This window comes from Palaemon carinicauda, chromosome 6 (assembly GCF_036898095.1).
Source record: "Palaemon carinicauda isolate YSFRI2023 chromosome 6, ASM3689809v2, whole genome shotgun sequence".
Lineage (NCBI taxonomy): Eukaryota > Metazoa > Arthropoda > Malacostraca > Decapoda > Palaemonidae > Palaemon > Palaemon carinicauda.
This window is the reverse complement of record NC_090730.1, coordinates 152,851,975-152,877,668: the sequence shown is the minus strand read 5'-3', so window position 1 is coordinate 152,877,668 and position 25,694 is coordinate 152,851,975. Positions and strand designations below refer to the sequence as shown.

The 25,694-nt window shown below is 38.1% G+C and overlaps 1 protein-coding gene across 5 annotated transcripts in view; it reads left to right on the top strand.

The window, feature by feature from the left end:
* LOC137642739 (uncharacterized) overlaps positions 1–22,050 on the top strand; it is a 69,594-nt gene extending 47,544 nt beyond the window's left edge. For all 5 annotated transcript variants that reach the window (XM_068375572.1, XM_068375575.1, XM_068375574.1 and 2 more), the window contains exons 6-9: positions 1,268–1,362; positions 11,427–12,594; positions 15,959–16,141; positions 18,166–22,050. In XM_068375572.1, coding sequence (XP_068231673.1) covers positions 1,268–1,362; positions 11,427–12,594; positions 15,959–16,141; positions 18,166–21,600 — 4,881 coding nt within the window. In that variant the 3' untranslated portion in view covers positions 21,601–22,050. The remainder of the gene's footprint in view (positions 1–1,267; positions 1,363–11,426; positions 12,595–15,958; positions 16,142–18,165) is intronic.
* The last annotated feature ends 3,644 nt before the right edge of the window (positions 22,051–25,694 follow it).

Here is a 25,694-nt window from a genome sequence, read left to right as displayed (position 1 = left end):
TTTTAAGTGTCATGCATTTTCATAATTTCAGATGTACAATAGTAACACTTTTTTTTTCACTAATACTAAGCTTTGGTGAATAATTTTATCAGAATATTGCAAGCTGTTCAATTTATTGTTAAAGTAACCTCTAAATCACAACAAAGCTTAAACCTTCTTGGGATCACATTGTGTAAAAATGGCATTGTTGTAGTGAATATCATTATACAGTACTGAGTTTAAGACGTATAATTAAAGGTAGAAAATACATATAGAATGTATAGTGGTAAAGTGCACTACAGCTCAGTACTGATGTAACGGAAAAATTGTAACAGATGCCACCTACATCAGTGAAAATTCATCTAAGTAACAGCGTTGCAATGCAGAAAAGGGTAACATATCAATAATAATGACCACACAAGATCTTCACCTTCTCTCCCTCTATTCCTTCCACAGCCCCATCTTCCTCACTCCTCCCCATCTCACAGCTTCTCTTTGATCCGTTCCTGAATCTGTTCCTCTTCTCTAACATTCTCCTGCACGCAAACACCAAAAATGGAAGAGTGGTGTAATAGCTCAGTTTTTATAGTTGAATGGAGCCCTAAAGAGAGCACCTTAACTAATGTGCTTATGTCAAGCAACCATCCATATCCTTGTGGTTAGTTCTGTTTATGCATGTAAAGGATTCAATTACCTAGAATCTTCTGCCTTTTTATTGCAAGTAATCTTCTTTCATGATTTATTTCCAATATTTAGGGATCATGTTATAGAATAACCTGTAAAGTTATTTTGTGTCTTTAATTTCAAATAACATGATCTTCAACTTGAGAAGCTATCTTAATTCTAATATGCATACTCACAAGTCTTTGGCAAAGGATTTGTTTCTAAGTTGCTATTGAAAATTGGAGACATTCAAAGCTATAGTATGTTTGGTATCTTTCTGGAAAGAGCTTAGATAAGATATAAAACAGTCAGTTAGAATGCAAGGTACACTTGTTATTCTCGTTGTAAGTTTTAATTTTATCTTTTATATAATTCATCAGGTAAGATCTATTTTTTTTTATCTTGAAGCGCTAACGCTAAGGATGAAGCTTGAAAAAATAAATTTTTTGGTAAGTGGTCTGTTTAAAGTAGCTTATAATTGAGCAGTTAGCATATCTAAAAAGTTTTACCATAATTAGAAAATGTGGTGTTAGGCAACATGGGAAAAAATTGTGATTACACTCATAATGCACTTAGAATGTTGATTAATGAATAAGAATTGACTTTTGTTTAATTTTTTAAATAGATGCTGGAGACATCGCTCGCGAACACCAGCGAGAAGGCACGGCTTGCGTGCCAAGTGTGTAATTTATGCTTTGGAATGGTGTCATCAGGTTTTAGGTAAGTGTATTAAATGGTCCTTTGTTGTTGTTATTTTTACTTTTCAATATTTCTGTTTTGAAAAATTTCCATTTATTTAAGTTTTGTGTTATGTCAATTTTTTTTTATCATGTGAAATGAGCTACAGTATATGAACCTGTTCGATCCCAAGAAAGTAGTTCCTGTATACTCCTTGTTTTTTTATTAGCTTTAGCAAAAACTTTGGCCGTCAAAACTTAATACTCTTCTACACTAGTGTGGTATATAGCTTTGTAGTCTGGTGTCAATGAAATATATGATTGGTTATTTTTGGAAATATTATTTCTGCAGAGTTCATTGTGTATAAAAGAATACTGTTCACTAAACTAATTTTATTTGCATAGGCCTGCAAGTCATTATGGAATTAATGATACCTTGTACAATCCTTTTTTTGTATTTGCTCCTATGCATTTACAAACTTCATCCAATTTTTATTCATAGTAATGTCCAGCGTAAGCTGGAATGACTTTAACCTCTTCTTTAAGAGGCAAGGGATCCACCCTCTGTAGCTATATACAAACGAGGTTTGCCACCATCATATATACTTGCTCATTTACTCTATACAGTAGTAACCTAGATTTCCATAATTATTTGTTTTATTTCTGATTAAAGAATAAAGTTTTCAAAAGATTGCTTTACTTTTTATTGTATTTTACTGTAAACAACCAAAATTGTTTTCCATTTAGAGTAAAATACAATAGAAAATGAAGCAAACTTTTGAAAAATTTGCTTTAGGAATGTGTTTTATACAATTTTCCCTAAATGGTAAAGCACTGATTTTGTGTAAAAAGAAATTTAAATTCATTGAAGTAACGATGTTATTCTGAAGTAATTCCACAATAAATAGCCATCAAAAAGTATAAAACTACTCATCAGTAATAATGGACTTTACACAGACAGAAATGTAATGAAAATATCTATTTGTTTCCTTTGACACAAGGAGTATTATGTAATCTTTGATTTATAAGTAATGCCTCATGTAGGGAATATTACCATTGGCTAGAGGGAGTTGTGTGATTTTTACCTAGTAAAATAAGAAACAGACTGAAATAGCTCTTAAACAATCAGAAGTAAAGGCTAGAATCCTAAAACTTTGGTTGAAGAAAGGAGGAGGTGAGGAGATTTTTTAGTGAAATGTCCTGAGTGTGTGAACTGTGTGCTATACAGTACTCTTGTAGAATATGCAATATGCAAGTTATTCACACAATTTTGATTATTAATATTTGAAATGACATTTCCGGATGTCTTTGTATCACCAGGCATGTTTTTGACGCCAAATAACGTCATCGTAGCAAATGGGTTAATTGTTTACAAGGTAGTTGGTTGACAACTGTAAGTGAGGACTCTTTCACCCACCTGCCTGAGTGAGATGAACCACTTTTTTGTCTGTGGGTGCGTTTATTGAGGGCAGTCATTATTGCTGTTAATCTCTCTTTATTTGCCGGTTAGTCTTTTCCTCTGGTTTGGTTCACCGTGACAGTTGGACTTTGCGATGGATGATTTTAAGTTAATACAAATTTGTTTAAGGTAGTAGACAAGACTTTGGAGAGGTTGATGTCGGATGTGTCCGAGAGACCCCTAGCTCTTTGGGAGGTTGATGGCAGATGTGTCTGAGAGACCCCATGCTCTTATGAACTTTTTTTAGTGGGCATTCTTGTGTTTAAGGTTTCCCATGTGATGAGTGTAGGGTGTGGTTTCCTGTGCGACAGGAAAGGTTTAGCTGGAGGAGGAAGGCCAAAGCCATTCTCCAGTTTCCTTAAGAGTGGCAATATTCCTACCTCTTCCTCTTCTGTTATGGCCAAAACAAGAAAAAGAGGAGCAAGGTAAAAAAAACTTCTATTTGTAGTTGTTGACCCACTCTGCCTTTTTGAGGATGGATTTCAAAGCTGCTGTTGTGTTTAGTAAGGACACTGCTTAATGGAAGAAAGATTACTGGCTGGACCTTGTCCACATCACAACTGTTCCATCCACGCCTTCATTCGTGATGATGGTAGCATATTGGCTTGGCTTGATCTGTTGAGGGAAAGGTGATCCACCTGATACAGGGGATGACTTACTTCCTAGGGCTTGTCACACGAATCTTCTCAAAAGATTTGGCCTAACGTATTTCTGGGAGAACCTCCTCCCTGAATCTAAAGATGCACATGATCTCTCTCTCTGCTTGATCATGATGCCAACTGGAAGTGGGAGATCCTCGCTTCCACTCACATTAACGGTCTTTTTTTTTTTTTGCCAGCTCCGGATGTTATCGTTCCTAGCTCATGGTTTGCATCTTTTCGAGACTAAATGGTGTTCTCGAGTAGTCTGGTGCTTGGAAGAAGTGCTGGGACTCTCTTCACAATGACATTCCTTCTTACCTTGCAACAGGTCTGGGATCCCAAAGAAGAAGGATGCTTCTCTAGCACTCGCTCCTTCCTAAAGGGAGAGAAAGAGTAATGAGAGCTATGATCACCATTCCTGGTACCGTGACGGCATTTCCCAAGGAGGCGATTACCACCAGCTTGGCCTCTCCAAGGACACCCTAGACCTGGTGGCTGTGGGGAAACCACCTTCGTGGTTCGACGCCATGGTCAAGGCAGTCAGGCAAGCAGTTTTGGGTACGACTCAACAGGGGCAGAAGTTCGTCTCCCCAGTACAGCCTTTCAGACAGACGTCAGCATTGGTTTCAACTCCCTGGATTCCCTAAGATAAGTCGGTTCCCTTGTCCCCTCCTCTTCTGCTCCACCAACTGACCCCAGTAGGAGACCTGTTTCGTTCAAGGCCCCTGACCCCCAATATTTGCTTTGTCCATGAGGAGACCCCATGGAGCGGGGAATGGGGGTTGCCAATTTCCAGCAGGCCTTTTTCTGGCTAGAAGTGACTGTTCCTGACCACAAAGCAGAAAAGGAGGATGGTAAAACCAACTCCGCCTCACCCTGACCTCCACCATCTTCGTTCCAGCAGAGGCTTGGGATCTTCGCGGGAGATTACCCCTGTGCCCTCGATCCGGCCTTCACTGATAAAGGTCGCACTACCAGAGCATTGACCCATCTCCAGGCCACCACCGGAAGACGAGGAACCTCCTGCAAGAGAGTTTCAGACCTCCACGGAATGGCAGGAACCTTCCAGACCATATCTGCTGGAGGAGTACCTGCCTCCTCGCAGAGAGTCTAAGGACACCAAGATGGTGCCCAAGAACTCTAAGGCATGTGTTTTATCTCCGGCATGAGAGACTTAGAAGCAGGAATATCAGCAAGCGACATTCCCTCAGTTGAAGACCTTGACCCACCCATGGCTCCTATGTGTAAAGGCTACGAAGGGGATGTCGACATGGACTTTGAGGATGACTACCTCCCTAGGGTTAAGTCCAGCTCTGGAGCTGAACAGCGGGAGTCAGGATATGCCTTGAGGCAAGACTTCACCTGTATAAGAGCCATCAGTGGGTTGGCTAACCCAGGAGGGCTAAGACATGGTCTTGGGTCATGTTTATGGCACCTAACAACTGCCTAATGCCAGCGCAGCCCTGCCCTGGTTAAAGGGGTTGACGACAGCCAGAAAGAAGGCCTCCATGCAGATCGCCAGTTCTTTCAGCTCGCTTTGAGCCGGCTCGTTCTCCAAACTACTCCCGCCTCCTTTTGTCCAGCGGAGGAGATACTACGAGGTCACAGACGAACCCCTTCCGGCTTTGCCTCTTGATACCTCTGTAGAGGCTCTCTCAAGGGGAGTCTCATTTAAGAGGCTTTCTGGGCTCTTAGCCTCCTTTTCAGCTTCTGAGATCCTAAACATGGAAAAGGATTGTGGCTTAATCTGTGGCTGGGATCTATGGGCTACCATGTTCGAACTAAGGATTGGTCTAAGGTTTCGACAAGGAAGTCTATAGAAATCTTTTTCTTGTTAGGCACTCGCGCCATAGAATTGCTCACTCGCCAGGTTGTTAAACTGTGGGTGAACACAATTTTTAGGCGGTTAGATGCTGTGATTGAAAGATTCCACTGGCAGGTCCCCAAGGCTGAGATCACGAAACTCAAAACTCCACCCTTGACGGCTCAGCACTGTTTAATCCGGAAGAGGTCAAGAGGGGGGCTGAGCGATGGAGGAAGTCCACCATGGACTCCCTACTCCACAGGGCCTTAACATCCAGGTTCTGTGGTAAGGCACCACCACCTACCTGGACACAGTTGCAGGACGGTAGGGTCCTCTAGAAGGCATCCAAAACAGCCTTTGTTCCAACACAGAGACTTACCTTGAAACACTTTCTTAGGAGTTACCTGGAACCTCCTCTCAAACGACCAGAGTTTTGTGTAGTTTACCCTACTCCCATTTTCTGTAATGGTAGGCCTAGCGGAAAGGATACGTGCCCTGTGGGCAAACCCGAGGTAGGCCACATGCGCGCTTGGGTCGTGATCTCCAGTAAGTTCTCTGGTCGCATCGTGATATCATCTCGACGCTCCTCTGATCTCAGTGCGACCCTTTGTGTCTCGTGGCCACGTGGTTACCGCATGGTCCGTTGTGCTCTCCCTCGTGCTTAGTGCTTTAACTTTGTGCTTTGGCTTTTAATTCCTTTGTGCTTTCGCTTGTGCTTATTAGTGTTCTCTTTCTTTTTCCGCTTCGTGCCTGTGTCTAGCGGTGTTGTGTTTGTGTGCGATGGAGCATACAAACAGCATTTTCCTCCCAATGATCCAAGGGGCTCCAAGTTCTCCAGAGGAGGTAATGATGGTAAGGCAGGGTTTCTCAATTTACCCATCCCATGGGGTGAACTTTCGGTTTTCAGTGGGTGAATTGTGACCACAGTAAGTTTGTGGTTTAGGAAAGCAATTATAGGTTTTGCCAATCTGTACTGTACCTGGGTTGGAATTAAACCTGTGCTGACCCAAGTTAATCTTAGGATAAGAAAAGGTACTGAGAAACAAGACAGACAATAATATACAACTGACCATCCAAGTTAATCCTAGGATTAGAGAGAGTACTTAGAAAGGGTATAAATCTTATCAATTAGAAATATCAATAAAAAAAAACAAATTTTCACGCTCTGTTTTTAAACCCATTTAAATGCATCCTTCTGTTAATGCTAAGCCCTCTGGTTAGTTTGGGTCTTAAGATAAATTAAATCTACAGTGAAGACAACACAAATTACTCCATATACTTAGCAAAAAAGATGATATAATTATTCTTATTAAATCTCAAGGTATTAAGTACAACATATTTCTGTGTATGTAGTGTGAAATCTCTCTCTCTTTTATGCAGGTTCATTGAAAGAAGAGTTTCTTTTTAGCTCTCCTCTTGAACTAATGACAAAGCCTTGGATATTTTGGAAAAGGTTTCATATTTTTTTGACTGAAAATCTTTTGTGGGATATTATCAGTGGGTGCTGTACAAATGGAGCACAAGCTATGTTAGGGACAAAATCAGGATTCCAAGTATGTGTGAAAAAGCAAGCTCCAAAAGTTTAAGGCATTCATTGTATGATATCACGTCACTTACTAGCCTCAAAAACACTTCCAGTTCCGCTAGAGAAGTTTTTGGATCAAATAATTTAAATTGTGAATTTTGTCTAAGGAGGGGCCCTCAACTCATGACTTTTTAAGCAGTCATGTAATGATATGGATGCTGCTCATGTCCCGTTCACTCAATCTTTCCCTCCACTGACTCGGGATCCAGTTCTATCTAGCTCCTACACGACAGGATCTGCAAAGGAGGTGGCCTTTCCGGCCGAAGTTCAGGCCATGTTGGAGAAAAGCGCTCTCCAAGCTTCTTCATTCGACTTTCTTGTGAAAAAGGCGTCTGAAGACTGGAGACTAATCATCGATCTCTTGGCTCTGAACAAGTTTGTCCTTCAAACTTTGTTCAGGATGGAGACAGCAGACATGGTCATACAAGCGGTAAGACCACAGAACTTCATGTGGACTCTGGATTTCAAGGGTGCGTATTTCCAGATCCTAGTCCATTCGTCTTCAAGGGAGTTTCTCCGGGTCATACACGAGAACAGGCAATAGGTGCTGTGCTTCGGTTCTCCACAGCACCCCAGGCCTTCGCGAGGGTGTTCGCCCTAGTGTCATCTTGGGCTCACAAAACCGGCATTTGTCCCCTAAGATACCTCGACGATTGGTTGATCCTAGCAGACTCGGTGACGACCCTTCTTCAGCACCAAGACAGACTACTCGAGTTTTGTCAGTGTCCTGGGTTCGTGATATACCGTGAGAAGTCATTCCTGCTCCCCTCTCAGAGACTGGTATACCTGAGTAGGATTATAGACACCAAACTGCAGAAAGTATTTCCATCAGATGAAAGAGTACACATGCTGAGGGAGGTAGCAAGCTCCTTCCTCAGATGAGGAGAGCTTCCAGCCCAACAGTGGTTGTGTCTCCTAGGTCACCTAACATCCCTGGTCCATCTAGTTCCCAACGGTTCCCTCAGGATTCAATCCCTTCAATGGCAACTGAAATCCAGGTGGAATCGGCACACCGGTTCTCCGGATACATCATTCCCCATGGGACTAGAGCAACTAACGGATCTGTAGTGGTAAGTGACGGAAGAGAACCTCCGCAGGGGGACAGATCTTCTCGTCCCTCCCCCGGAATTGATGCTCTACACAGACTCATCAAAAGGAAGGTGAGGGGCCCACATGCTGCACCGCATGGCCTCAAGGTTATGGTCGGAGTCCAAAAGGTACTAACACAAACTTCTTAGAGATGAGGGCAGCCTTTGTAGCCCTCTAACAGTTCCAGTCGTTCTTGGCGGGTCTCTCTGTGGTGCTGATGAGCGACAATACTACAATAGTGGCTTACATAAACAAACAAGGTGGTACCCTTTCGCAGCCCCTGTGCCATCTAGCAGTAGAGGTGTTAAGATGGACAGAAGACAATTCGTTGTCCCTATCAGCTCTCTTCACTCTAGGCAAGAGGAATGTGCTCATGGACAATCTGAGCAGAGCGACTCAGATAGTGGGCTCCGAATGGTCTTTGAATCATCTGATAGCTAACTAAGTCCTGACTTTGTGGGGTTCCCCAACTGTGGATCTGTGCGCGACATCCCAGAACTTATGGCTCCTGTTTTACTGTTCCTCAGTCCCGGACCCTCAAGCTCTCTGGCAAGATGCATTCCAACAATGGTGGGACAATGTTGATGTGTACGCCTATCCCCCCCGTTCTGTCTGATGCAAGGGGAGCTCAACAGGACCAGAGCATCCAACAATCTATTCATGACTCATAGCTCAGCTATGGCGTCACACAGAGTGGTTCCCTGACCTGCAGCTCCTAACAAAGCTCCCGAGAGAACTCTCTCCACAAGAAGATCTACTCAGACAACCACACGTGAACATCTACCACAGGGTTTCTCTTCGTCTTCACTCCTGGAGACTATCCGATATCTTCGCTCACAGAGAGGCTTTTCGCAACTTGTCTGAATACCTATAAAGATCCTCGGCATCAGTCTACCAGGCCAAGTGGACTTTCTTCTGTGATTGGTGTCGTAGAATGAGTATCTCTCCCCTTGATACCACTATTCCAGTAATAGCAGAGTTCCTTTTATACCTTTGGGAGGAAAATTTTTTTTTGGTCTTGTCGGTGAAAGGCTATCGCTCAGCCTTAAGCCTTGCCTTTAGACAAAGTAAGAGTTGATGTTTCCTCTTCATTGGAGTTGTATCTCCTCTTATGAAGTTATGAGTTTACCTGCCCCCAGTCAGAAGTTGAACCTCCTTGGAATGTGGTTCGCAACTTTCGGTTTCTGAAGGTTGCTCCCTACAAACCATTATGCCAAGCAACAGATAGCCACCTCACTTTGAACACGGTGTTCCTACTCACGTTGGCTTCGGCCTTTAGAGTTAGTGAACTTTATGGTCTAACATACGACATTGCCCATTCAAGGGATGTGGGGAGGTAACACTCAGTTTCATCCCCTAATTATTGCTATGACTCAAAATCTGGGACTAGCGTATTTTAGATACGGCCCCTTCCAGATTGTGAATCTTTGTTCTGTAACCTATGATCCAGATCAACTGTTACTTTGCCTAAAGAGGAGTTTGAGGTACACTATTAACTTGAACACACTGTAGCAGCCCTCCCGCTAATGTCAGCACTGTCAGCATGGGGAAGGTCAAGAGGAGGGTCACAAAGAACATCATTTCAGCTTAGATTGGCTGGGTCATTGACCATGCAGTGAATCCTGACCCTCCTCGTCAACCTAGAGCTCATTACGTCAGGGGCATAAGTACGTCCGTGGCGTTTAAACATAACTACTCATTGACGTAGGTACTGCAAGTGAGTGTGAAAGCATTAGACAACCTTCACCGCCCACTACCTGCAAGACATAACCCACAGGAGCATGAAGGCGTTCTCCATTAACCCTGTGGTGGCTGCGCAACAAGTAGTTTAGAATACCTCAGGCTCCTTGATGTACAAGTAGGAGATGGTTGAGGGCACAGGTTACCTAGGATTTGTATGGGATGACTATGTAAGAATTACTGGCTCTTTCTTCCCTTCATCTTCCCCCTCTCTTGGAGTACAGCACCATGGGTCCTCTGCACACTGACCTTACCTATCTGCAGGTAATATAATTTCCCTCTTGTAACCTTGTATAGATTTAATATTTGTCTACATCCTCTAAACTCCATGTAAGGTGAGTATTAGGAAATGTCTATGATTGAATAAAATGTCTTACCTAGACAGTCACGTTACTAGTTTTCACACACCCACAGGTTTCTCAGGCCACTATTCTTGTGTTGCACAAGGTTTTAGCTAGATGCCAGGGTTTATCTCCGTTACAGACAAAGCCCCTGCGTGAAAACTCGGTCAATGGCCAAGCCGGTGGTCGAACTTCACCCTCCCAATGGCTGAGTCGTCCCTAATAAACGGCGTAAGGTTTTTAGTCGCGTCGGAACAAATGACAAATTTGAAAGTAATTTGTATTTTTCCTAACGATACAAACCCGTAGCTATTTATACAATTGTCCCACCATCACCTGTCCCCCATTATTATTATTATTATTATTAGCTAAGCTACAACCCTAGTTGGAAAAGCAAGATATTATAAGCCCGAGGACTTTAATAGGGAAAAATAGCCCAGTGAGTAAAGAAAATAAGGAAATAATATGAGAAATAATTAACAATTATTGAGATATTTTAAAAACACAACATCAAAACAGATGTTTCATATTTAAACTATAAAGAGACTTATGTCGGCCTGTTGAACATGAAAACATTTGCTACAAGTTTGAACCTTTGAAGTCCTACCGATTCAACTCCCCAGTCAGGAAGATCATTCCACAACTTAGTCACAGATGGAATAAAACTTCTAGAATGCTGTGTAGTATTGAGCCTCATGATGGAGAAGACCTGACTATTAGAATTAACTGTATACTTAGTATTACGGACATGTTGGAACTGTTCGGGAAGATCTGAATGTGAAGGATGATCAAAATTATGATAAATCTTATGCAACATGCATAATGAACTAATTGAACCCCAATACCAGAGATTAATGTCTATATCAGAAATAAGAAACTTAATATTAAGTCCTTCCTGCAATCAAAAGAGGGGTAGCTGGCAATCCGCCACTACCCATCACTGTCCCCCCTTCTAACCAGAGGGTTGGGTAGTTGCCACCCTGCATAAAAATCTTAATGGCTAGTCATCCAGCTTCAACAGAGGACAATCCCATATAAATAGCTCCAGGTTTGCATTTACTTTCAAATTTGTCATATTTTCCAGCTTAGTTACGATGATGATAATGTTATTTATTGTACAAACTCTTTTTGTCTTGAATGTATAGGTTTATTCATGTGATTTTGTTTAGTTATGTGTGTTTAGTCTTATATCATTGTTATTGGGTGAAGAGACCAATGCAAGGTCACGTAAAACAGCCAGGAAGCAAGATTATTTTACTGAAAATGAATCTCCTATTTTAGTTATCACTTGCGGGTGATTAAGAGTTTTTGGTTTGTTTGATATCTTTGTCCAATTTTTGGATGATGTTTTTATTGTTTCAGTAATTTTTTGCATGAAATATTAAGTTATCTACTATAAGCTAGCTGGTTAAGTACTATTGTGTTACAACTGTCTTTTAATGTTGCAGGCATCAAGTTGTGGAGAGAATAGCTAGGCAAAAGAATATTGATGCTTCTCAAGTCAACTTCTCAAAAATAAAAGTGAGAATGATGCGTAAGGAAGAGCTCAGTGCGGTAGATGGTAAGAACAGTAAAAGTAATGGTCCCGTTAAAGATAACCACAAACATTCTTATGACAGTAATATAAGTAAATTGAATAAAGGAAGAGTTGCAACCCATCATGCAACAGAACAAAAGAAAGAAAAAGTAAACAATATTGGTTTGAAAAAAAGTCTGGAAAACAATCACGTGTCTCAGTCATCTTCTAAAAAGAATCATGGAAAGTTTTCTGGCGTTAAAAACACTAACAGATATGGGAAGACTAATGATTCCAGTAGTTCTGATGATGACTTTTATGATGATTCTAATTCTGTTAATGAAAGGCCGATGTATTCAATATTAAGTGATATGGTTCAAAAAGATAAAAAGAAACTCATGGTAAATCATAAGGCCATAAAGGGTGCCCGTGCCAAAAGAACTAAGGGAAAATTTACGCATCCTCAGAGTGAAAACAACGAAAACTTACTGAACAGTGTTGAAAGGGGAAAAGGAAAGGATATACCAACTATTTGTAATGTTAAAGAAGTTCTTGTTGTAAATAGTGGAAGGAAACCTTATGATGGAGAAGAAGGTGACGGTACTGATGAACTACGATTGTTAGATAAGAAAAAAGAATCATATGAAGTAAATGGTAATTGCCAGTTTTATTTCTCACTCTCTCAAATGCAGGAGGCCAAAGTGTTGTTACATGATATAAAAAAAAGTCTTCCCGAAGAAGCATTTGATGGAAGGAGTTTATTTGTACGTAATCAACCAAATGGAAAGTACCAAATTAGTTTTGTTCCTGCAAGTCTGCCAAGCTCTGCATTTCAGCTTCTACTCAACAGCATGTTGCCTCCAAATTGGACAAAGTGTGTAAAGGATATGCCAGAAAGGCAAGTTAGAGAGTGTAGTGAGCCCGATGTCAGTGGTCGTTGTGTGGTATGTGCATATTTTTTTCATAGGCCTTTCTCCGTGTGGCATAATCTTCTGGAAGACATAAAACCTCCGTCCCTTCAGGTTCCTGTTCGTTGGGTTTTAGCCTCCCTGAGTATTGCTCCTGTAAAGTTGACAGCCCGGGAAAAAGAAGAAGGCAGAGTAAGTGATTTTTGAATGTTTTTCTTGTCTTTTCAATGAAAATGTACTGATAGAGGCATTAGTTTCCAAAAGAATCGACTTTCAAAGTAGTTGTTTGTTAAAAATTTCACCACCATATATTTTGTCTTAATATATGTGTCCTCTTACTTGCTCTTAATGTATATTTATATTTGGCATACCCATCAATCAATTCAAGCCTAAGTCATGCCTGTGATGCCTCCAGACATGTTACTCTAAATTCTTGAAGACTTGAATAGTATTTAAGATAAGAGGAACTGAGCATATATATTCCTTCTATAAGAATCCAGGCTTGGATGATTCTATATTCGATTGTCTTACCACTATGGCCAGGATACAAGATGATATAACGGCCTCTTTTGTGCTTATCGGTGATTACAATGCTCACCATAGTGGTAATATAATCTTTTTACTACTGATTGCCATAAATAGATTTATTTTTACTATGCCTCTAAATCAGGCTGTGGGAAAATCATAAGGGAGGCTATTTACTAGTCTGGTAGCCTAAATGCATGGACCTAGTATACACTGATTCCCCTGGTGTTATTGTATATAAGGCTGATACTTCAATTGGGACATTTGATCATCCCTTTTATTAGTAATTAAGTCTTATCAACCTGTCACTAATGTCATACTCTTGTAACTTATTTATAAAATCTAAAGCAGACAGGAATGGAATTTTATGTGATCTTTTATATTTGAATGCGTCACAATTTTAGCTTGTTTTCCTATTAAATGGAAATCTGGTTGGTATAATCATAGGTATATTCTTTTCTGTGTTAGAGTATTGAATCAAGGACAAGATCTGACTGGGTGATGAATGTAAACATGCTTATCTGGAGAAACAGAAGGCTTAGAATCTTATGAACGATTATAGACTAGGTTTGACTTGGAATACTTATACAGTACTTGATTAAAAACTGCTGCTCAGAGACTATGATTCACTTGAACGGGAATACAATTTGACCGTAAAAGAACCCAGGAACATAAATGGTGGGCCACCCTTAAATCTGGAATCTTCAGTGTATACTGAACTGGTCCACTAATCCTCCTTTGCATGAAGCTGATGGCTGTCACTCACTATTCAAGGAAAAAGACAATCGTTTTGGTCGAAATGTTTGATGGTAAACAAATTAATAAGAAACCCAATCAACTTCATTGTTTTTTTCATGAAGCTAAACTAACTAGAGTGGCTTTTTGGTCTCATAAAATTAAAATACTTTTATTGGACCTAGATAATTTTGGATGTGTAGACCCAAATTGTATTTTTCCATTTTTCTTATAAAGATGGCTGATTTCATAACTCCTATAGGGAGTTGTGGAGTGATCTTCCTAATCTGGCAGTTGACTCTGTGGTATTTCAGAAGTTTAAACTTGTTGGAAATAGTGTTTTGTTGAGCAGATTGAACTAAGTCTCATTTCATAGTTTATATATGATCGATCTGTTTTAAAATTACCAATCTTAAGTTAGTTTATAATTCTCCATTATTTCTCGTAAATAGTTGATTTGTTATTTTCCTATTTCCTCTGAAGAATCCAGCACAAAATATATAATAGATCTTTATTTATTCAAAACTGTTATAATGATAAAAAAAAACAGTATCACGAATTGCATCACAAGTGGCACTATTTTTAGCTTGAAGTGCATTGTATGTAGGCCAGCTCTGTAAGAATGGAGCTTGACTCATTGGTCTGGGTATTCTCCTCCTTTTAATAATAAGTAATAAGTGTGCATTGTAGGCAAAAAGCAATTTATCAGTATTTTATGCACTTCATGATAATCTGTATTTCTGATAAAAGGACTTTTTTATCCTGTGCTCTTGAAGCACATGCTATAACACTTGGAACAGTATTATGTTAGATTGGTCTCTTCCTGCTTAAAAGATCTAATTATGTGCCTCCTGCATCTAACCCTGTGACTTTACAGCACATGCTGTGACACTCGCCTGTGGAACATTATTGGAATGATATTTTTATTTTGTAAACTTAATTAAGACCTTTGTAAGGAGTACACTTAGTAGCTCAAACTACTCTGACAGCTTCTTATAACAGATTTCCTCAGAATGTCTCACTCACTCATACACAGTCACATCTGAAGGTTATCTTGCATTCATTCCAAAGAAAGCCTTCTCAGGAATATCTGTCAAGAAACTGCTGGACCCAGAGAAAAGATTATTTGTGATTGGTGTCCTGGGATGATGGTCCTCCTGTATGACTTTCTTTAGTGGTAGACTTTTATTTGCTTCAGAGGTGAATAACCTTTGTCGTCCCTCTATGACTATAAGTTAGTGATCTCATACACTCTTAAAACACTTCTGTCATAGGATAATTTTTCTGTTGCTAGGGACCCTCTTGAAATGGGAAGAGGGAGCATCTTTCTTGGAACTATTTGCTTAATATAGGATCTCATTGTAGTCTTCAGCACTAAGTAAAATTATCTTGGAATTTTTCAGGTAAATTTCCATGAAGGGCTTTTAGTTTCATAGTAAAATGTCTTATTTAATCCTCAGCCATTTCCTCCTCTTATTTTTCTCTAACCATCTTTTAAATTTCATTATTCAGGCGTGATTTTTTTAAGATTTACTTCCTCCTTATTTTGCATTTAGACATTATTATATGAAAGTTGTGTGATTGGTTTTATAAGTTGTGAGAGTATGGGTAGGGTTAATTAATTTGCATTACACTGCCTTTGATGCCCCATTGCTTTGCTTAAGGCCTAACCTGGGGTAGTCCTCACAGAAAACGGAAGTAGGGTAAACTACACAAAACTCTGGTCGGTTGAGAGGAGATTCCAGGTACCTCCTAAGAAAGTAGTTCTCGGTAAGTATGTTAGGAAAAATACAAATTACTAAAAATTTGTGATATTCAATTCAATTCATTTTTAGGATTTTAATGCTTTGTACTTTTGGTAATAGAGAAATTTAGGTTTTCATTAATAGCAATGGTTTGTATGTTGGCTGTGTACTGTTAGGTAGTTTACGTGTAGACCACCAAATAATTTTAGCCGGGTTTTTATAACGACTCGTAATCATAAATTTAAAATTGTATGGCTTTAATTGGTGTGGTAGACCTATTATTATTTTTTCCATAGATGACAATAATAATTTACAACCGTAAACATAAATATTTTAATATATAAATTACATTTTGTAAGGTTGTAACTGAAATTTAAATTTTTTGCTTTCTTGCTTTTCTATTATATCCTTAACAAGACTTTAAGGTTGTTAAGAATTTGAAATTTTATGTTATTATCAATATATTGGTCACATTGCATTAAGTTATTTTCATAAAAAGTTATTGATTAGAAATTGTTCTGCTTTATGATATTTATTATATAATTTTTCAGGTTTGTGAAACTTGCTTCAAAAGTCTCACAAAGCAGTTTGAAGAATTTGTTAGAGTAAAGATTGGTGAATCGTGTGACATGATCCCGAGCCAAGTTGTCATAACAGATTATGTTGTCACCTTTAATCAAGAAACAATGAACATTGAGGCAGACCCTGTTGACCTTACACCTGAAGAGGAATTGGTAAGTCTCTCTCTCTCTCTCTCTCTCTCTCTCTTCTCTCTCTCTCTCTCTCTCTCTCTCTCTCCTCTCTCTCTCTCTCTCTCTCTCGTTGATCTTACACAAATATAAACTCCCATCCTTTGATAGAAGTATGACTTGGAGAAGCTGGAACATTATTAAAATTTAACTAGCTATTTATAACTACTGACATATTTGTTTGTCAACAAAAGGGATTATAGTTTTATCATTTACATATTTTTAGTGTGAATAGAACATGTCCGCATTATTTTCTGACAGAACATTCATATTATTCTTAGTTTCAAAGTTATCTTGAAAAAAGGCATCTCCTTTGGGCCGCTTATCCCCATTGGGTCCATTACCCCATCTCCCATCTTCGTAGAATCTAGGAGGATGGGAGACATATGTTCTTCTATGACTGAGTACCATTTGTTTTTGGTAAGAGCCTAATCTAGTGTCTGTAGCATCCCTATGACAGACCTGTTGGAGGTTGACGGAGTAATCACCTTTGCTCCTTTACTAGACCACTTGCTCTGACAATTCTTGCGAAACTTGAAACTCGAGAATGTTTAGCTCATCGGTACTGCCACCCTGCTGAGGATGTATCTCTTATTTAAAGGATGATGATTTGTGTTTATGTAGGAACAAATTAAAAAATTTTAGAATAATTTTGTAGTTCTAACTATACAAACCTTCAGTCCTTTAGGTTACATTTCCGGCCTCAAATAACCCACGAGTCCTAACCTTCACAAGTCTTCCTTACTTATTGGTGGACTGAGCTTTCCAACCACTCCTTATGTTAGTAGTAAGAACTACCTTATTAGATTTTATTGGCTGTTCCAATATCGCTGAATTCATACTTCCATTAAAGGACTCTGGATTGTATAGTAAGGAATACAGATTTTTATAAATTTAAATTTTTTGAAAGGCCTAACTTGTGGATGCATGCTGGTTTTTGTTTCAAGAATGAGAAGGTAAAAGGCCATCATCCTCCTAAAGTGTGTCTAAAACGTGTCAATATTTTGTTTTCATCAATACCAATAGGAAACTTGTATTCCTGTTATGGTAGCTTGGTAAAATCATTGATAACTAATAATGCAAAAGCCTAATGTTCAACCTGTGCTCACATGTTTTAAAGATTTCACTTGAAAATTAATCTTCCTGCTACTACAAACTAGAGACAGTGTTTAGTGATGCTCAGGGCTCTAGGTAGAGACATCTTTAGCCAATGCCTGGTCACTGATCATATGTGTCTTGACTTTGGCTTGCCATGGTGTTAGATATTTTTGCAATAAATGCTACTCATTGAGTTGTTTTTCTTAGTGTTATATATATATAAGTAGCAAAGTTTAATGTTGCTCTTGTCCCTGGTGATTATGCATGGGAATAGTTGCAGATGAATAATCATTTCATAAGGTGTCTTGGTATTGCATCACAAAGATTTTTCATTTTAGAAAGTTAAATGGAAAGTTAAGTTGTCTCCCCCATAGATAATAACATAACAAAAGTCTTCAAATATACTGTCACCTACCTTGTATAGAAATGCATGGGGAAAAACTTATCTTGAAATTATTTCAGCATCATTACCATTCTATCCTATATAACATTATTGAAAAAATCCTCTGGAAAGTATTTGTAAAACATCAATCTCTTGGCATAAGCATCATGTATTTAACATGGATCTCCAAAGTACTGTAACCAATAGGTTAACTAATAGCTTATAATCAGACAACAATATAAACACATTGACTAAATTAATGCGTATGATGAATTTCCTAGAATGTTTGAGGTAGCAGTTAGTAGTGTGTGAAAGCTATATTGTACAGTGTTGGTGGTTCATTGGTGGTTTTTTTTTTTAACAATAAGTGAAAGGCTTTTTGTTCTTAACCTACCCACTCAATACCAATTGTATATATGTTAACTTGAAACTGTTGGTTTGGTTACAATTAATGTAGTTTGCTTACCATTAAACTTATTAAATTTTTGAGGGTAACTTTTATTAAGAATTTTTTTCGCTCTATTTTCAGGAGGAGTCATCGAGAATTGTAAGTAAGGTAGAATTATTGTTAAAGTCTGTCAACTTTGATTGTCTTTTGGATGAATCCTACGTCAATCCCCTGAGTAAAGAGGAATTCACTACCTGTTTACTTTTAGCTTTAAATGAGTTCAGGGTGCAGATTGGTGTAAGTACTACTCAACTTATGAGTTGGTTGATGAAACTGATGCCTGTGGAATATCATATGGAAGGTTTGCAACCCATGGAGAGCAAGGTATTAATGTTCATAAAGAGCACTGTTAGTACACTAGATGGATCAAACAGGGACTGTTTTGAAAAACTGGGCAAAACTATACCAGCTAACTTATTTATCTCGCCAAAGAGTCCAAAATCAACCAAAAAGGCTTCCATGAAGTCAAAAATTAAGACGGAAATCAAAGAGGAAATCAAAGAGGAGGATGTGAATGAGAAAATGGTGCGGGAAGTATATTGGGAAGACTTTTTAAATCCTGTCAATATTCATCAGTTACTTGAAGGTAAAGGAAAACCACTTCCAAGGAAGCATTTTACCAATGGTCTGTTGTATGGTCTTTGGAGACTTGCGGCTGACATGAAGGTTGGTAGGGAAGTCTTAGGAGACTGGTTGCAGCAAGTTTCACCAATTCCTTTGGAGAAGGCACATGTGGAGCTAATACTCAATGCTCCTAAACCTATTCATGACCATCTGTTGTTACATCCTGAAGACATGGAAAAATTGGAATGTGTGATTATTCCAGAGCAGACTCCCTCAAGTTCTGCTAAAAGCAAGAGTAGTCCTAAACAAAATGAAGTTAGGAAAAGCTCTAAGGCAAATGCAGACCTAGAAACAAATCGTGTAGGGGAAAATGGAAGGGTAATTTCTCACCAAACCACAAATAAAAGGAAAGCAGAATTGTCTGCTAAGGAAAAAATATCTAACAAAAGAGCGAAATATGTTGATCCACATTCATCTCCATCATCCACTGCATCTATATCTTCTCCATCTCCTAATGAAAAGAGTACCTCTAGAGAAGACTCTTCAAGCAGGACGGTAACCCCAACAAAACTAAAATCAGATGTTCAATCTCTAGAAAATGCTGAAGGTAATCATGAAAAATTAGTAACGCCACTGAATGTTGACTCGGGTAATAATGATGCTCCAACTAAGTCACAACAGTTGTCAGTTACCAAAGTTGACTCAGGGATTAGCCAAAAATTAGCATTAACCAATAATAAACAAAAGACAAAATCCATAACAGAAGAATCTCAGGAAAGTAATAATAATGAAAGTCAGCATATAAAGGAATATCAGGAATCTGTAGTCACACAAAGCAAGGGGATAGAATCTGCTGTTGAAGGAGAACCTGAGGTATTGGCTTCTAAGATCAAGGAGCTGGAAGAGCAACTTCAAGCAGTTAAGCGTCAAAATGAGGAACTTCTTAAGCTCAATCAGAAATTAGAGTTGTTTGAAGAGAATGAATCGCAAGTTATGGAAAATGATCAGGTTTCGCCTAGCAAAAATAGCACTTTGAAAGTACAAAGTAAAGTCCAAATAGAGTCAACAGCTAATAAACCAAACCAGATCCCCTCCTTGCCTGGGTATACTCCAAAGAAGAAAGGTTTGTCTGTTGGAAGCAAACGAAAAAGACTTTCCTTGAATCGAAGATTCACAAGGTCACCAGACCAAAGTTCTAAAGAAATACATTCACCTATTTCTATTAAGGACAATTTGGACCAGGAAAGTTTATTAAACGTTGATGAATTGCAAGTTCACAGTGAGTCTGTGTCAAAATGTGTGGTAACAAGTGATTTGTCAGAACTACCAGTTACTTCAAGTGGAAGTGCATTAACTGTTGGGAATGGCGGTGAAATTTCCATGCCAGAATCACCTACACGGGAAGAGTCTACAACAGAAGGTAAATGTTTGAAGACAATTGAAAAGTCAGGAGATATTTGGGCTAATGACCAGGGGGAGAAAGAAGAGTTAGACTCGGAAAATGTCAAGAATGATAGTGATAACAACAAAGAAGAAAATGATACAATAAAAAGAGATGAGTCACCTATAAAAGAATCTGTGGAGAATGCAAATGGAAGAGAGGGATCACATGCAACACAAGATAGTATTACAGAATCTTTAGAAACTGATCAGGTGCCTTCCCAAAGTAAAGAAATTTCAGACTCTTTGGAGGAGGAGTCATTAGACTTAGAATTGAGTAGTGATTCCACTTCTAGTGAATTAAGCAAAGATCTTTCATCACAGAATGAATTGCAAGACAAATCTCAAAGTTCTAATAATGTTACAGGAGGTGGTGTAGATTTCTCTGATATTGAGGAAAAAAGTGAAACTCAAGTCCAGTGCACAGAAGTAGAGAATAAAAATCTAATGCATAAAAGTTCAAAAGAAACGTTAGATTTTGTAAAGGATTCTGGGGAAGAGATACTTTCCTTTCAGACTGGGAATAGTCATAGTAGTTTGGAAAATTTAGAAGGTAATCAGTCTAGGTTGTCGTGCAATTCTAATATATTTTATGAAAATGAAACTAGCTCAAGTTCAGTGACAAAAGGTTCAAGTGTTGATGATCTGACCACAGACACTTCAAACTCCATGCCACAAAGAGAAGAGCAAGATACAAATTCAACCGATCCAAGTTCACCAGTAGGCAAAGATGGAGTGAAGGAGAAAAATGTGTTGGAAAACTCAAAAGGAAATGATAACCATGAAGGTATATCAGAGATGGAAGAGACTGTTTCAAGTATAGAGGAAAGAGAAGACAAGACCACAGAATTAGAGAAAATTCCAGTTAGTGCGGTAGTATCTGGAAAAAATGAACTAACTCGTGTTGAAAGTGCCATCACTTGTGAGAAAGTTAACAAAGTTTTAGTCTCAAGGTCAGATGAAGAAAATGTAATTGAAGCAAGGAAACATATTTCAGATAATACTGTTTGTAGTGATAATGAAAGCAATGATAATGAAAAGAGGTCAGGTAAGTCAACTATGAAAGAAAATGAGCTTTCAGACTCTTCTGTGGCTAATGACAAGAAAGATAACCATTTGGATCTAGACAGTGACATAGAGGTGAAAGGAAACTCGGGTTGCTTAGACACGAACAATAAAGTCAGTGAAGTACCCACCAGAGTAGATGATAGCAAAGCCTCTACTTCAAAAGTGGAAACAAAAGAAAAAGAATCTGCAACACCTAAAAAGAAAAAAAAATTTAAGGGAAATTCTTTACGTAAGCAGTTCAATGCAGTTAACAAGCACAATATAGTTTCAATGAAGAAAAGGAAAGTTAAGGAATGTACAACAGCGGATACCGATCATAATGGAAAGAAAAGAAAAGTAGACGTGCCACCTCAAAGTGATAGTAAAACAGATACCCCGGAAAAGTTGGCTGCATCAAAAAAAGCTAAGCCACTTTTTGAGGACTTGATGACCTATGATACATAATACTAGGTTTCCCAAAGTGCATTTTTTCCTCCATATGTAAATTTCACCCATTCTCATTTTCATCAAAAGTACATTTGAATTAATTTAGTTGATTTTTATACATTTCTAGGAAAAAATATATTGGATTCATTGTACTTTGTATATTTTATTTTTTAAGAAAGATAATGTACATTATATTTTTGATGTACGTACTAAGACTACCAAAGCAAATCATGCTACAGTACCTTTTGACCTTTACTTGGGCATTTTAATGCCATATGTATATAGAGTCTTATGAATTTGCTGTTAGGAATTTTTGAATAGCTTTGGCAAAAACTGAAGACCATGGTCACTGCTCTTATTGCAGGTGTCCTAATATTACTGGATGAAATGTCAAAGGAAATATTTGAATGACATATTGTACATAACTGTATTGTATTACATGATTTATAATAAAATATTACACTTCTTGTTGATTTTTTCCCTTTTTTCCTATGGTTAATATCAGTTCACATAAATTTCTGTATCACAACTGAAAATTGTTAAATAACACTGAGACTGAAGTCATTATTGAAGAAAATTTACCCATTTATTTTTCTCCCATGCATAAGAGGCATCTTGAATTTTGAAAAGGGTAGTACATTACAATCTGATTATTGGAAACTGGAATTCCGCTTTGACATCTTGGAACTGTAGAAATAATTTAGTCATAGAAAGCCCCAAAATGTTATGTTTAGGACTCAAGCTATTCTGAACAAAGCCTTTAATCATATAGGCCTTATTTCCATGGGATATGAGAAAATCCAATACTCACTGGATGTTAAAATATCAAAATCCAAGCTATTCCTACTTCACTTGCTGTAGTCTGCTTCCTTCTCGTTTCATGAAAGGAAAGATTATTTCTTGTTGGATTAATTGGTTTGTATGAATTTTTTCTTTTTATATGAAAACCATTACTTTTACAGTACCTCATTAATCAGATGGTTGAATTTTTAGTTGGGGAGAGGAAAGCTGCAAGGATAGCCCAAGATGTGAGCAATAGGACATTGAGGACCTAGGACGTGCTAATAGATAAGTTTGTTATCCCCTGGTTGGGGTGGAAGGATGGTTAGGCTGTTGGTAGGACCATCAATATACCTTATGTGGTTCTATACAATTTCCCTGCTAAAGATATTTTGCATTGTCCCTTCAGCACCCTAGCTCCACCCACCTATTAGCACTATACCATAACTACATTCTCTATTCCTTCCTTTTGTCTTGCTATGTAAAACCACCTCATTAATAAAGTTATCAGTAAAATAATTAGATGTAAAATCTCATTCTTGAATGTTTTTGCCTTTTTTTTTTAATTAAACAAAATATATTGACATTAGTAACTAAGCTACATAATGCAGTTATGAGGTCTAATACTTGGTTTATAAAAATAGTAACAAAATTATCATGTGGCCTAAGGTCACTTTGAATAAATTTAGTATAATAACAATCCATCATAGAAAATGACAACATTGAAAGTTCCTTAGTAATTTGAAGAAACAATATTGATCCTTCTCTTTACGTACAAATCTAAAGTACAGTATGCTTAAGGAATTGCCGTCGATTTTCTAGTCTAGTATGAAGGCTACCGATGCAAGTTTTTCTGCTAAGTGGCGAAGGGTTTCTGAGTGAAGACACCTGATATTTAAGGTATGGTATGGTCTTTGTGTTGTAGGACATGAAGTGAAAAGGCTAGGAGATCTAGGGAAACTGCCTATAACTTCAGGGAATTTTATGATGATGGCTTTTTTTCTTTCAAGGATCAGTCCCACATTACGTACTTGGAAGTTCACAAGGCGGGTGCTTCAGTTGTATTGTGAAACGTCCATGAGCATCCAGTAAGTTTTCTCAAGGGGGTTACCTTTTAAAATGTGTAATTTTAACACATTCAAAGCTGACTATAACCTAGCCGGCTGAAACTCAAGGAACCGAGTGTGGGGGACAGTTTTATAGCAACAGATGTTTAATGATTACCTGCCAGGACTTTGGCAGTGAATGAGAGCTCTTTCTAAATGGCTTAATGACTGCTGAAAGCTTAAAGTTCCTTTTGTCAGAAGTGATTTCCATTTTATGTTCATTGTAATGGCAAAGTGAGGAATTTTTCTTCAATTGATGTGGTGGCCCAGGGAGTTACTGTATATTCCACTGTAACTCCTTTGAAAAAGCCATGAGCAACTGGATATCAAGATAATGTGATACCAATAAGTGTATCTGCTTCTTTTCTGCAGTCTCCCCTAACTGCATTTGTTTGGTCAAAAATCATTACTGCTGTTCAATTCTATAAAATTTCATTACACCATAATAATATATTTTTTAAATTTCAAACTTGTTTCCAGAATGCTAGTTAGATAAGTGATACAGTATCTCTCATTACAGTATACTAGAATATATTATTTCCATGAATCTTACCTTCACATAGAAATTCTTTAAATAACATAAATTCTTTAAATAACATAAGTGTGTAATAGAAAATAAAAATATATATTTAGCTATGTAAAAACTTAACTTGATCTGTTCCTTAGTAGATGATAAATGTAGTATGATGGGTTGTCAGTCCTGACATCAATGCTCCTGCTGTCTATGTAAATTGTTTTAGCTCACCAGCTCAATCTTGGACTTGCATACCTTGCCACAAGTTCGACGCATCCGATGAGCATTAATAAAGTTCATAACTCATCCTCTAAAACACTTACAAGGTCTCTCGCCTCTTCTCAAATGCTAAATTGCCTTCAGGAGAGTTCGCACCTTCTCCGAGAGGATGTTTGTACTGATCTTCATACCTTTTCCTTTTCATAAGGCTGCCAGGTTTTCAGTGGCAGTTTTTTTATTTATATAAAATCTGCTTTGGATCTGCTCGACAGGCTTATGGCTCATCTTGGCTGGTGTTTGGTGAGCATGACTCTTTTTCATGTGGGGTATCAGGAGGTGGTTTTACTTTGTTAATAAGGCAGATGCACCCTTAAAGGATTGCCCAAGAACACTGATCACTATGGGCACTTTAACTCTCACTTGTAGAAATATTTGTATGGCTGGCAAAAGGACAAAAATTATCCCGTTATTATAATCTTTATGACTTGGTTATTATTGGTATTTTGTTTCCATAGAGTATTTAGGTAAATTAGCCCACTGATATATTATGGTTTTACCAATTATGCAATGGGGAAAACTTTGCCGATAATCATGCTAATTAACTTGTAATGAACTATATCATAGAAATGATTTATAATTTTTCAAAACTTAACCCTTTTACCCCCAATGGACGTACTGGTACGTTTCACAAAACTCATACCTTCACCACCATGGACGTACTGGTACGTCCTAGCAAAAAACTGCTATTCATATTTTTTTTTGCATATTTTTGATAACTTTATGAGAAACTTCAGGATTTTTCGAAAAGAATGAGACCAACCTGACCTCTTTATGACGAAAATTAAGGCTGTTGGAGCAATTTAAAAATATATATATTGCAAAATGTGCTTGAAAAAAAAAAAGCTTGGGAGCTAAGGGTTGGAAAGTTCTAAATAGCCTGGGGGTTAAAGGGTTAAATGGGGACAAATCTAGTGTAAATCTGATCATGAGTTCAATTATGGAATGACCCTCCTTACAATAATTCTAACAATCAGGGTGAAAGAGCATGGTTGATTCAAAGCTGCTGTTACCATTCCTGCCTTGTAAGAAAACCAAGATTTACCGAGACGCACAGCATACCTTACCAGTCTAGTGCAAGCAGTAGTCTTGTGTCCCAGCTGTATACTATATGTGTATACCAGATTAAATATGTAGGCTACTGTACTGTACAATACAGAAATCATCATTAGAAATACTTGAAACATAAAGAGAATTTTGTAGTGTGCACTGTATTGAATGAATACTGAGGTCTGGAAATGGAAATGATTTTGGCTTCATTTTCATTTGCATGATTAAATTTGTGATGCTAACCTGCTGGAAAAAATATCTCTACAGGTTTAATATGCATAAAGTTATCGTATATTTGTAGCAAAAGCTGTAGCTAAATATTGCAGCAATGCTATGTTTTGTGGTTTAGTTTTTTTCAGAAATACCTTTCAAGTGCAACATGCACG